A 13964-nucleotide genomic window follows, 5' to 3' on the forward strand; every position below is an offset into this window, starting at 1 on the left:
GATGGTGGGGAAAGAGGCCGTCGTCGCAGGTTTCAAGGCAGGTTGGGTTCCTGTTTACTTACAATTTAAACTAAGAGCCAGGCTGTCGCTGGGGAAGGTGACAGCACTTCTGTCTTGGGATTTCTATGTTTTGGTTTTTCACTGCGAAACTCTCGGGTTGAGAGTATTCGGTTACTAATTTGTATCTAATATCATGGCCGAATGGAGGAGGGAGCATTAGGCCTACGTGTGTGGTAATAGTTGGATGAAAAGAAAACGTGGCACGGCGAGACAAAGCCCAGACGGAAGGAGAGGGCTCAGGGTTTAGTGAACAAGGGCTGCATCCTGTTGCAGGTCGGCCCGATTTTCTGGGTTCAAATAAATTAGCTGTATCAGAAGGCCCTTTTGGCTTTCCAAGCTTTTCCCTGTCCGTTTTATTGGAGCTTTGACAAGTCATGTGTCAGCCTACCTGTCTGAAAGTAACCCTGAAGGGAGTGTAAAGGGACTTCGGCGGCCCCGTCAACGCCCCTCTCGGTCGGGCCTGTGTTTACCATTCAAAGGAAATGGCTTTTTCCTGACGACTGTGTGGAGTACAGAGATTTTGCTTCCATTATTTCAGTTTAATTTGGAGCTCCTTCTAACTTAAAACCCTGACAAGCAGAGGACTGAACCCAAGAAATCTGGGAAACTGTGCAAGTTTATATTGTGAATGTTTGTCACCGAAGAAAACTCTGTGTGTGTGTGTGTGTGTGTGTGTGTGTGTGTGTGTAATAAATTTAGGGGAGGGGCTCCTGGCTGGCTCTGTGGGTGCAGTGTGTGACTCTTGATCTCCAGGTCATGAGTTCGAGCACTACATAATCCATCATTAGAAAAGGAAATATTTAAGGGGCACCTATGTGGTTCAGTTGGTTGAGCGTCCGACTCTTGATTGTGGCTCAGGTCATGATCCCGGGGTCGTGGGATCAAGCCCTTGCGTCGAGCTCCACGCTCAGCGTGGAGGTGGGTGTGGTGCCTACTTAAAAAAATGAATAAAAATAAATAAAGAAAATAAATGTAGGGGAAACTTCAGGCCACTCAAGTGTCTGTCAGCAGAAGCATGGATAAGAAAATTGAGGCAAGCCTTACACTAGAACCCTACTGTGTAATAGTGTTCACCAATATAGATGAATCACAGTTACTATCTGCAAAAGAAATGGGACACCTGGAAGAGTACACGCTTCATGTACTTAAAGCATGTACCTTACAATTTCATTTATACGGATTTTTAGGATGGACAGGCTAATCTGTAGTGATAGAAATCAAACTAGTAGTCATCTCTGTGGTGATGGCAATTATTGAATGTCAAGAGATTCATAGGAATTTTTTGAGACAAGGGTATGGTTTATATGAGTGTATCCAGTTAATCTGTGCATTTCATCGTGTCTGTATTTTATTTAAAATAACTATAAAAATAATAATATAATACATGAACAAGATTCCTTAAAGATTCAGATATCATATAATATACTTATTTCTCTTTGCATTTCTATGTTACGTGATAACGAATGCTCAAAAGACTATTATTAATCATCTACCACAATTCTCTTAATCTTTATGTGTGTTTTAGATCTTCTACTTTGAATGTAGGGAATTGAATGTATCATAAATTCTTACTACTATCAAATACAAAGGAAATTAACATCGAGCTCATCGGAAATGCATGTTAATAAGATGGGTAGGTTTTCTCTCTACCTCATGGTTCCTCATCAGTATTATTCCCATTTTTATTTTTATGGATGTAAGCCCCGAAGAGTTTATTTACCTGTGTAAAAGGTAGTAATGGAAGAATTTGTTATAGAAAATTATTTAGGGGCGCCTTGGTGGCTCAGTCAGTTACGTGTCCGACTTCGGCTCAGGTCATGACCTTGCCGTCTGTGCGTTCGAGCCCCACATCAGGCTCTGTGCCGACAGCTCGGAGCCTGGAGCCTGCTTCGGATTCTGTGTCTCCTTCTCTCTCCGCCCCTCCCCCACTCATGTTCTGTCTGTCTCTGTCTCTCAAAAATGAATACATGTTAAAAAAACATTCTTTAAAGAAAATTAGTTAGATTATTTTCAAGTCATTTGCCAAAAATCACATAGTATCTACTATTAAAGATTATTTGTAATGATCCACTAGCTAACAAACCGGTTGGTCCTCCTTCAATTTTATTGCAAGCAATTAATTAAAACCATTACCATTAAATACATACGTAAATTAGTCAAATAACACGGTTAAGTCTTTCTTATCCAATTATTTCCCCACTCTTCTTCTTAATACTCTGTCAGTATTTGAAATCGTCCCTTTGTCCCATGCCCAGAGTATTCTTATACCCCCAGAGTAAGGTGTGATCTTAAGACTTAGAATAGGTGCAAGGCACACTTTTTTTTCCTGTAAAGTACAGGAAATGTAAATGTGGAAGACGTCTCTTTGAAAGACTTGCAATGAATTTTAAAGAGGCCAGTCACCCTGGTATCTTTCTACCGCAACCAGACTAGATTTCTGTTAATTCCATGAATAAGCCTTCTTTTCTCCTGTACGTTTTGTTGTTTCCGGAAGAAACACTCCCTCCTTCACTCTTTAGCTTCTAGTCATCTTTCCTGGCACGGAGGGCTTCCTCCATCAATGTTAGTTATCGCTGCCCTTTGTCACTTTCCCAAAGTACCTGTTGTCGCCTGTTTTGTAACTTCATCACGCGTAGTGTTACTACCGTTTTAGTGATTTGTCTTCACAAGGCTGTGTATCCCATGAGGATGAGGACTGTTTGTTTTGTTCACCATTGTATCCTGGGATCTATACCAGGACCTGGCACTAGTTATGTGCTTAATACGTATTTATGAAATGAATCTAAATGAATGAAGAAGGTAAGAAAAGTACAGTGGAGATCTTTCACCCATAGTCGACCTTATACTCGCACAATCTCTCTTGGTATCACTACAGCTTTACAATACGGTTGTATACCTGAGGTGGCAATTCTTCCGTCTCAAACACATGCAATTTGGGGGTTTTTATCTTCAGAACTTCTTGCTATGTGTAACTCTTTGTACTTCTAAATACATTTTACAGTAAGCTTTTTAGAATCAGCTTGTCTGGTATACACACACACACCCCATGTCACGGAGGGATCTTGACTGCAATTGCTCAAATTTATAGAACTACTGGTGGAAATTTTACATGTTTATCATATCAAGTCAGCCTATAAATGTAATTATTCTTCCCACTTAGCCCTTATTTAACATAGTTTTAATCAAATTTCATAATTTTATCCAAGTTCTTGCAAATGTATTTTAGATTTGTTTTCAGATATCTTTCTATTATTTCCTTTCATTTTTAAATTTATTTTATTTACATATATATATATTTTTTTTTGAGAGAATTGTGTGATGTGAGAACAGCTCTGTCTTTGGTAGCTTTGAAGATGGAGATGGGCTACAAGCCAAAGAATGTCGGTGGCCTCAGATGGCAAAAAAAAAAAAAAAAGAAAATTCTCCTCTCACGTCTCCAGAAGGAAGGGATACAGCCTTACTGACACCTGGCTTTTAGCCCAATGAGACCCGGTGACCTCCAGAATAAGATAAAAAATTTGTATCATTTATGCCACTGAACTTGTGGTAATTTTATAGATGCAATAAGAAACTGATATAGTATGAACGTAATTTACTTAAAAATATTTTCTGATATTAAACCATCCTTGCATTCCTAGAATAAATCCAACTCGATCATGAATTATTTGATACATTGTTGGATTGGACTTAATAAGAGAATCTATATTCATACACAAAGCAGAAAAGGTACTGATCGTTCCCTTATTGCCCTCATATCAATGTTATTTTTCTCTGTTAAAGGATGTATAATATTGGGATTATCTGTTTCTTAAAGATTTAAAACTTGTCTGGAGCACCATCTAAGGGTTCCTTGGGCGGGGTTGATTTTAAGCTACTTATTAAATTTCTATAACGATTATAGAGCTAGTCAGGATTTCTCTTTAGTCAATGTCTTGATTTGACTTTCATCCTTAATGGAATGAAATTTTGTAAAGCAAAGACTGATCAGCTGGATATGATCCAAGTCACTCTTTTCTCTGTGAAAGACCCTGGTAAGAAGATCAAAACACAAGCTACACGTTGGGGAAAAAATATTTGCATATCACATATCTAACAAAGAAGTATCTAGAATATATAAAGACCTCCCCAAATCCAAGAGTAAAAACAAAATAAAATAATCCAATTAAAATATGGGCACAAGGGGCGCCTGGGTGGCTCAGTCGGTTAAGCGTCCGACTTCGGCTCAGGTCATGATCTCACGGTCTGTGAGTTCGAGCCCTGCGTCAGGCTCTGTGCTGACAACTCAGAGCCTGGAGCCTGTTTCAGATTCTGTCTCCCTCTCTCTCTGCCCCTCCCCTGTTCACGCTCTGTCTCTGTCTCAAAAATAAATAAACGTTAAAAATAATAATAATAAAAATTAAAAAAAATAAAATAAAATAAAATATGGGCACAAGAGGGGCACCTGGGTGGCTCAGTCGGTTAAGCATCTAACTTCGACTCAGGTCATGATCTTGCAGTTCGTGGGTTCTAGTCCCTCTGGGCTGACGGCTCAGAGCCTGGGGCCTGCTTCAGATTCTGTGTCTCCTTCTCTCTCTGCCCCTCCCCCACTGTGTTCTGTCTCTCTCTGTCTCTCAAAAATGAATAAATGTAAAAAGAAATTAAAAAAAAAAAGAAAAAGAAGAGTGACCACACCAAATATTACAAGGATGTGGAGAAACTAGACCACTCATCGCTGGTGTGAATGTAAAATGGTACAGCTATGGTAAATAGTTTGGCAGTTTCCAAAAGAAAAAAAAAAAACCAAAAAACCAAAAACAACAACAACAAAAAACAACACTCTGTGCAACACTCTGTTCCTCAGCAATTGCACTTTCAGGCATTTATCCCAGAGAAATGAAAGCTTATGTTCACACAAAGCCTGCCCATAAAAGTTTATAGCCGTTTTACTCAGAAAATGATAATAAACAGGAAACAACCCAGATGTCCACCAGTGGGTGAAAGGTGAAATAAGCTGTGGTACATCCATGTCACGGAATAGAAAGGAACACGTTCCTGATAGAATCAGCAGCCCAAAGTTACATACTGTGTGATTCCATTGATGTAACCTTCTTGAAACCACAAAGATACAGACATGGGGGAAATATGCGTGGTTGCCTGAGGCTAAGGGGAGATGGGAATGGGGGGTGGGGGGAAAGGGCCAGGTGGCTGTAAAGAGCCAAATGAGGAATTCTTATAGTGGATGGAATATTCTGTGTCTTGACTGTATTAATGTCATTACCCTGGCTGTGATATTCTACAGTAGGTTTTCAAGATGTTACCATTGAGGGAAATCATACTAAAGTTTCTCAACACTAGTAATAAAGAAAAAATGTAAAAAAAAAAAAAAAGTAGCCCAGTGATAAAAATACATTATATACAAGAGAACCACGAAAAGAATTCCTTTTGACTTCTCATCAGACACAATGAAAGGAAGAGGTCAATGGAATCTTTACAGAACTGGAAGGAAAAAGGAAGTCAACACAGAATTCCGTATCTGGCAAAAATAAGTCTTTAATGAAGGCAAAATCAAGACATATTTAGACAAAAGAAAGCAGAGAGAATTTATTGTCAGGCATCTTGCCCTCTAAGAATTGCTCAAGGACATTCTTCAGGCTGGGGAAAAACGATGGAAAGGTAGAATCATACCAAGAAATTGAAATAGAGAGTGCCGGAAATAGTAAATATGTAGACAGACCTTTTTTCCTCAAGTTTTTACTTGACCGTTTTGAACAGAAATTATAAATGTGTCTTGTGGTGTTGAAAACACATAGAAGATACATGACAAGGGTCCAAATGGCAGGACAGAATGAAATGAAAGCACACCGAGCTTCCTACATGATAAGGGAAATAACATACTTGTATTTGAAAGTAGACAATATTAAGCGAAAAGTATATATTATAAGCTCTGGAACAACCACTATTTACTTACTAAAAGTAAATAAGTATAGCTAATGAGCCAAAAGAAAATATAAAATGACAAGATACTAAAAAAAAAAAAAATTAGTCCAAAATAAGTCAGAAAGAAAAAGATCAAGGAAAAAATGGAATAGAAAACAAAAAGCAAGATGATATAGACTCAAATCCAATCACATCAATAATTCTATTAAATGGAAGGAGACTAAATGTTCCAATGAAAGGACAGAAATTGCCAGACAAGGTAGATAAAAAGTAAGATCCAAATGGACCACAAAATACTCATTTTTTTAAAGCTTATTTAGTTTGAGAGAAAGAGAGTGAGCGAGTGGGGCAGGGGCAGAGAGCAAGGGAGAGAGAGTGACCTCAGCCAGCTCCTGACTGTTCAGTGCAGAGCTTGTAACGCGGGGCTCGAACTCACAAACCTTGAGATCATGACCCGAGCTGAAGTTGGACACTTAACTGACTGAGCCACCCAGGCACCCACACAAACTATTTATTTAAGAGATGCATATTCAGTATAAAGACACAGATGGGTTAAAAGGAAAAGGAAGGAAAAAGATAAACCAGGCAAACACTAGTCCTAAGAAAGCTGGCATGGTTAAGCAGTTACTTACTGACAGCATAAGTGGTATTATTGGAATTACAGAGAAATATTCATAACGATAAAAGGGTCAGTTCATCAAGATGACATAACAATCAAAAATGGTCATGAACTTAATGGCAGAGCTTCAGACAAACTGACAGTTGATGAAAGTCAGAGTTTTCAACATCCTTCTTTCAGTAACTGCTAGAATCGACAATCAGCAAGGTGGAGAGGACATCTCGAGTTATCAAGTCACTGGACCTAACTTACATTTAGAGAACATTACCCCCAACACTTGTCGAATCCTCATTCTTTACAGGTACACATGGGACAGTCACCAAGATGTACCGTAGGCTGAACCATAAAATGAGTCTTAAAACATTGAAAGGGACAGACATGAAAAAAATAAGAAGAAGAAAGACCGGAGGAAAGTTTTCACCCCTAGCCTAGAACCCAGGCCAAGACAGAAAAACTCCCTCATTAGTCTTCCTTTGCCAGAAGTTGCATTTTTCTGGTTTATTCTTCTCCTGAGAGTATAGCCCTTCAGGCATCTGTGTGTCTCCCCTGAGACCTTGGTCCCAGATCCTCACCTCATTTAAAAACCTTGTCTTTTGCCTCGTAGGGCAGCAAAACACTAAGCCCCTTGTTACTGAGACTGACAAATGTCCGCCTGTGACCTGGAACTTTTATGCCTTCACATAGTTCTGGTTTCCAACTCTCTTTCCATTCTTGGCCGGCAAGGGTTTCCCTTCCTATTCTGCATGCTCAGCTAGCATTTTGAACATGTTTGTGACATTTTGCTCAGCATTCTATGGGTTTTGTGGCCAGAGGGTTCTCAGATTATCTAGTTTCCATGTTTCTGGAAACTGAAACCGGCCACATAATTCTCTAGTTATTTTATGCACTCAAGTTACCTTGGCCCAATCAAAAGTCCCCTCTTTTAAAGCCAGACAGGCTTGGGTTTGAATTCCAGCCCGGGTACTCGCCGGTTATGTAACTCTTGACCAAGTGATAGAACCTCTCTGCATGAGTCTAGGGATCTCATAATGCCAGGTTTTCAGGTTTATTGTGAAGATGATCTCTGTTCTCATACAATGCGAGGCACATGAAATGAAACCTAATGTTATTGTTGTTCATTCACAAAATAGTGTTTGCTCTGTGTAAGGCACACCTGTTAAGTGGTAGGAGTAAGAGACAGTAAATATGCAAACAAATAATGTCACAGAAGTTTAAATTCAAGGGCAGCAGGATTCAGAATGCCTGTAGAGGTGGAGTGGGCTTTTTTGATGGGCAGTGGGGGATTCCTATTTGATGACCTGATGTTCAATTTACAATCTAAATAAACTCAGGGTGTCTGGATGGCTCAGTCAGTTAAGCATCTGGCTTTGGCTCAGGTCACGATCTCACTGTTCTTGAGTTTGAGCCCCGCGTCAGGCTTTGTGCAATAGCTCGGAGCCTGGAGTCTGCTTCCGATTCTGTGTCTCCCTCTCTCTCTGCCCCTCCCCCACTCATGCTCTGTCTCTCTTTCTCTCTCTCTCAAAGATAAACATTAAAAAAAATAAATAAAATGTAAATAAACTCAAACATTCTAAAAATTACATGTGATAGCTGCACAATTCTGAACATTCTAAAAAAAGCACTGAGTTGTACACTTTAAATGGGTAAATTGTATGATATATGTAAATCATGATCTCAATGAAGCCTTTGTTTCTTTTTTTTTTTTTTTTAATTTTTTTTTCAACATTTATTTATTTTTGGGACAGAGAGAGACAGAGCATGAACGGGGGAGGGGCAGAGAGAGAGGGAGACACAGAATTGGAAACAGGCTCCAGGCTCTGAGCCATCAGCCCAGAGCCCGACGCGGGGCTCGAACTCGCGGACCGCGAGATTGTGACCTGGCTGAAGTCGGACGCTTAACCAACTGCGCCACCCAGGCGCCCCCTTTGTTTCTTTTTTAATCTGAATGAAGAAAAGCGAACCAGGTAAAGAGACAGAAGACGGTTAACGGTTGACGTCTACACCTCCAGGGGGGCCAGACCATGTGGGGCCTTGTGGGCCATGTGGAATATTTGGGATTGTATCCAAACTGCAATGGGGAGCATTAGAAAGAATTTAACTGGAGAAGTGATAACTGGTTTGTGCTTTGTAACAGTCGTTGTTCTCTCTGCCCGGCAAGGGAATTTATAGGAGGCCGAAGGTGTAGGCGAGAACAGCAAAGGGGGTGCTCCACAACAGTGCGAATGAAGGTCCTAGATACTACAGTTGCGAGTTGGTGTTCAGTTCCCTACACTCGACCTTGATGATCATATGACATTATTCTGTGAGCAGAGATGTACTGTGTCCCACAGCAGAGGGACCCAGAAGAAGCAGGGGATTTATGCTCCTTCACTACCCACAAAGGAAAAAGATTACTGTAGCGTCCTGAAGCTGACCCTGCCATTGATTGACAGTCCCTTCGATTATTCATATGGGAAGGTTTCTGGATTTTCAGCCCGCCTATCCTGGGCCTCAGTTCACCCATCTTTTCCCATCCCAACCACCTCTGTCTTTCTTTCATTTATGAACTCAGTCAAAATTTGGCATCTAGACCCCACATATGGCAGACATTACTCTATCAATTCTAGAAATCAGGCAACGGTGATGCTATATGTAAATAATTAAGAAGCCTGGCCTTTGGAGTCAGACAGAACCCAAAACGAAAACCCAACTCACATGTTCAGTATGGAAGAATGATCACACGTGTCATCTTAGTGCTATCTGAAGAAACATTAGGTACACCGAAAAATTCACATTCGCAGGAAAATCGAATGACCTTGGAAAATGTCATATTCCAAGTGAAACAGTAGAGTGTAGAATACCATGCACGCTCTTATCTTGAGAATGTAAGAATATTTAGAAAAAAAAAAGTGAAATAAAACATGTCAAAACATTAGTAATTGCAGATTTGGGGTGGTGGAAGCAACCGTGATTTTTCTGTTTGTTCTCTTCTCTCTCTTTTTTTGTTTTTATTTTTTCTAATGTACAGAGACTCTTTCAGAGGAATGATAAGAAAACGATAAGGTCCACATTAGAAAAACTAGCGAGCTGATATCCCAGTGTCGGGGAGACAGCTGGTTAGAGCCCCTTACACACACACCCGACAAGGTGACGGGTGACCTAGACACAAGTGCTACGTTGAAAGGGCTAAAAGGGACATGAGCTCTTCAGGCCATTACCCTGTTTACTCAGGTTTGTGACGTGTGTATTGGCAACATAGCAAGAACTTCGCGAGGGCCTTCACCTCTGTCAAACCACAAGCAGTGCTGATTTAATACTCTGGTATAACAACAACCACAAAAATTGAAGTCTCTTCAGGAGAACAGGAAGAAGAGGGGAAAGATGGTAAGTAGGTCTGCTTCCCTGCGGAGTGGTTTCTCACTGGTGGCTTCTTATCCACTTTGGTGATTGGTATATACAAACAAACACACAAAGGGTTTTGGGGTAGGGAGCCCACCTGTCCACCTCGCCCGGTGGGCCGATTCCCCATCTTGCATTTGCGGTAGCATGAAGGGGAGGGTCCCCGAGTCTGGGAATCAGATTTCTGTACTGTTTGTGCTTCACGCGGACCACAGACCGTGCGTCTTCTAAAAGGGAGGCGGTCTCTTTGAAATATCCGTGATGGGTACCACTACTAACAGTCACGGCCAGCCCTCCGAAACTCGAGAAGCAGTGGCAGAGGGGTATGAAATACGCATAATGCCAGCAATTTGGTCTACAAGCATTCAGCACATCATTGTTCTTCAACAGAACTGTTCTGATCAAAACCTTTCGAGTTTTTTGGATTTTTAATTTTTTTTCAGTTGCATTTGTTTATTTATTTTTGGGAGAGGGAGAGAGAGAGTGAGCTGGAGGGCAGAGAGAAAAGGAGAGAGAGAGAGAGAGAGAGAGAGAGAGAGAGAGAGAGAGAGAATCCCAAGCAGGCTCCACACTGCCAGTGAGGAACCCAATGTGCGACTCAAACTCATGAAACCACGAGACCGTGACCTGAGCTGAAATCAAGAGTTGGATGCTTAACCAACCGACCGAGCCACCCAGGTGCCCCTGTAGTTTTTAGGTCTTAGGATCTAGTATTTCCCCTTTCAAAAAATAACTTTTTTTTTTCAAGCTATTATAGGAAACCACAGTGCATTTAACTGATTTAATGAAATTTAATTCCTTACTTCAAGTTCTAAGAGGATAAAAGGCTCTTTGAAGGCAATCTTTGCTATGATGGCTTCAAGAAGAACCTAGACTGTAGGGATACTGATGATCGTGACTGTGGTTAGACACACGCCACTGGCCAAAGTCAACTTCTTTAAGAATAGGAACTATGGCACCTTTAGCTAAAATTTGAGTTTTTCATTAGAGTAAGATCATGCCTGACATTTCATAAAGCTTAAAGGCAAACAAGAATGATTAATCACGTTCATAAATATGCAAACACATTCAAACCATGATATTAAAAAGGTGTATTACCTTTGAGACAAAATGGCAGAACCAGAACTTTTTAATTGCCAAGAATTTTACGTAGCAAGTTTATTTATTCAGTAACATAATAAAATAGGATATTACATTGGCAGAAGTGGACTTAAGGAGCACAAAATATTAGCTTAAAATGGGAAAACAGTGGGATCGTTTTCAGGAGGCTCATAGGAAACTTTCCATTTATAATGCTACTTTTTCGTAACTAATAGGAGTAATATGCAGCCTTTCTATGATAAACAGCGATCGTGGTACCTGAGTAGTACGTGCATTCTATCGCACACTCAGACACTATTCGGGACGGATACTTTTCTAATTACTTAAGCAATGCTTTCCAGCTCATTCAATACTTTGTCTAAACAGCTTTAAGGCATATGAAAAAGCAAACGATCATACGTGCTTAAGTATAAAACATTTCGGGAAGCGATGCTCCGAATGTACTCATTCACTTAGAGCACCAACTGCTTCATGTGTAAAACCGGCTTGAAATGATCACCCACCTCTCGTGAGGCTTTCCAACTTCAATAATGGCATTAAAAAATGAGTTCGGGGGTAAATCGCCAATATATTTGGAAACACAGCCCAAACAAAGAGACTGGATTCAAAGACACAATTCAGAAGTGAGCCAACTATTTTTGTACATTATAGTAACTGGGTCTTTGTTCGAAATTTCAAACACAGGTGATATTAACCATATGTACGATGCATGACATCCAATCAAAATGGCACTTGAAGGAAGTTGCTGCCTAACCTAAAGGAAAGATGTCACGGCCAGATTCCCGCATGGGGGTTAAATTCTTTACACTAATAAAGTAGGTTTTCAGATTCCCTAACTTTCGATATTTTGGAACCCTTTGTGTTTTCCCTGTAGACATCTCAGACAAGCTGTAAAATTTGTGAGGACGCTTACCATCCCACTTGGATTGTAAAATATGTCAACTCTAATACTATATAAGGAAGGCAGATCTGACTCATTTAGTGGGCAAGCCCTACATTCTGAACTATGCAACTCAAACTAGACCCTGTGGCAAATGATTCATTTTCTCAGCAGGTAATTAAGGTTACCTGCAATAAGGCAATTCCCTCTTGGCCCTTGGCCGTAGCCTGGGTCTTTAAAACAAGGTTCTAAACTGTAGGTCATGCAAAATGGTATAATTTCCTTAGCAGGCGGTTAAGGAAATCTTCCATAAAGGTGCAAGAGAGAGAATATGAGTTTTAAGAAGGCTCACTGAATTAACGAAGCTCTCCCTCCCTTCCAATCCAGCAAATTCAGTGATCCAAGAAACTGAATTGGAAATAGAAATAATGCATCTGTGAAGTTAACGGCATGAAATTCCACAATGTTCCTTAGACTTGTCACTCATTTCCAGAACGGGAAAGGATTCGAGATAACAATATTACTTCATTTCTTTAGAGTGAAGTAGGTTTAAAAAGTGTTTACCCTCTTTAAGACTTTTTACAGTGTTGATTAGCACTCATCAGTAAATAAGTGAGACCGTTGCATTCATTTGCATATGCAAATTAAGCTGGGAAATCCATAAAAACGTATTTATCACCAGTAAACCAACCAGCACAGCACAACATAAAAGAAAGGGAATATACGTATTCCCTTCATACGTATATTACTTCATATACGTATAAGAATAAAAGCCTTTTAATAAAAAAAATCTATCATTTTTATTTCAAAAAAGCTTTCCATTTTAAACATCATCATTACTCAAAAGTCACACTGAAAATGCTATCAATAAATGCCTTTACAACTTCAAGTAAATGACTTTCCTTGTGAATACTTGCTTTTAATCATCCTTTTTGTCTGAGGTGCTCTCGTGATTTTCGGGACTGACTTTATTGCTGGCGATCAAGGGAGCTGCCTGGGCTTCTTTTGGTAATGAAAACACATGGCACGTCTGGAGGTCTAAGTAGGTTGTAAATATCTTCGCATATTGTGGATGCTTTAGGGCAAAACTTTTAAATTCCTCTAGAAGAGAGAAAAAAAAACCCGTAAATAGAGACGCGTCTTCTTTTGGCACGATGCCGATTAATATAGGACCTTAACGATAGGATCATTGCAAACTCCCATTACTCGACTCTTAGGAATCATACAGCCACTTTGGAAAACAGTTTTTCCATCATTTAGTAGAGTCGAGGATGTACATACGCCGTGACCTGTCGATTCTCTTCCGAAGTCTATAACCTAGAGAAATTTGTGCATGGTGTGTTTGTTCTGGGAGACATGAATAAGACTGTTCACAGCGACCTTAGTTATGACGGGTGACAGTGCCAACGACCCGAGTCTGTCGGCAGCAGACATGGGGATGCGTAGCATTTTCATGGAACAGAGCAGCTCTACGGCAGAGAAGATGAACAAACAGCTGTGTTGTAGCCATGTGGTCGGATCTTAAAGCCATAACGTTGAATGAAAACAGCCAGATACACAAGAATGCATATTCGTATGAGTCCGTTATATGAAGTTCAAAAACTCGGCCAAAGCTAACACGATATTTAACGATGGTACTTTGTGGTGAGATGCTAACAAGTAAAGTGAGGTAGAGAGTCCTTTGAACGTCAGGTTCGCTAGGCACACGTGGGTGGCTCAGTCCGTTGAGCGTCTCACTCGTGATTTTGGCTCAGGTCCTGATCTCATGGTTCGTGAGAACAAACCCCATGTTGGACTTTTAAAGTCAGGTCCGTCATGCCCGCTTTAGGAGAGAGAAAGGGGTTGTCCCTGGGAAGGGGTGCACAAGGGTTTCCTGAAAAGCTCTATTTCTTTTTCTTTTTCTAAGTTTATTTATTTATTTTGAGAGAGAGAGACAGAAGGGAGGAGGGGCAGAGAGACAGGGAGAGAGAGATTCCCCAACTGACAGCGCGGAGCCCCATGCGGTGCTTG

The 13964-nt window shown here is 40.4% G+C and overlaps 1 protein-coding gene across 2 annotated transcripts in view; it reads right to left on the bottom strand.

The window, feature by feature from the left end:
• Nucleotides 1–12794: 12794 nt before the first annotated feature.
• The window catches only part of LPCAT2 (lysophosphatidylcholine acyltransferase 2), a 67815-nt gene continuing 66645 nt past the window's right edge, over nucleotides 12795–13964 (bottom strand). For both annotated transcript variants that reach the window (XM_027044463.2, XM_027044462.2), the window contains one exon: nucleotides 12795–13055. In XM_027044463.2, coding sequence (XP_026900264.1) covers nucleotides 12874–13055 — 182 coding nt within the window. In that variant the 3' untranslated portion in view covers nucleotides 12795–12873. The remainder of the gene's footprint in view (nucleotides 13056–13964) is intronic.

This window comes from Acinonyx jubatus, chromosome E2 (assembly GCF_027475565.1).
Source record: "Acinonyx jubatus isolate Ajub_Pintada_27869175 chromosome E2, VMU_Ajub_asm_v1.0, whole genome shotgun sequence".
Lineage (NCBI taxonomy): Eukaryota > Metazoa > Chordata > Mammalia > Carnivora > Felidae > Acinonyx > Acinonyx jubatus.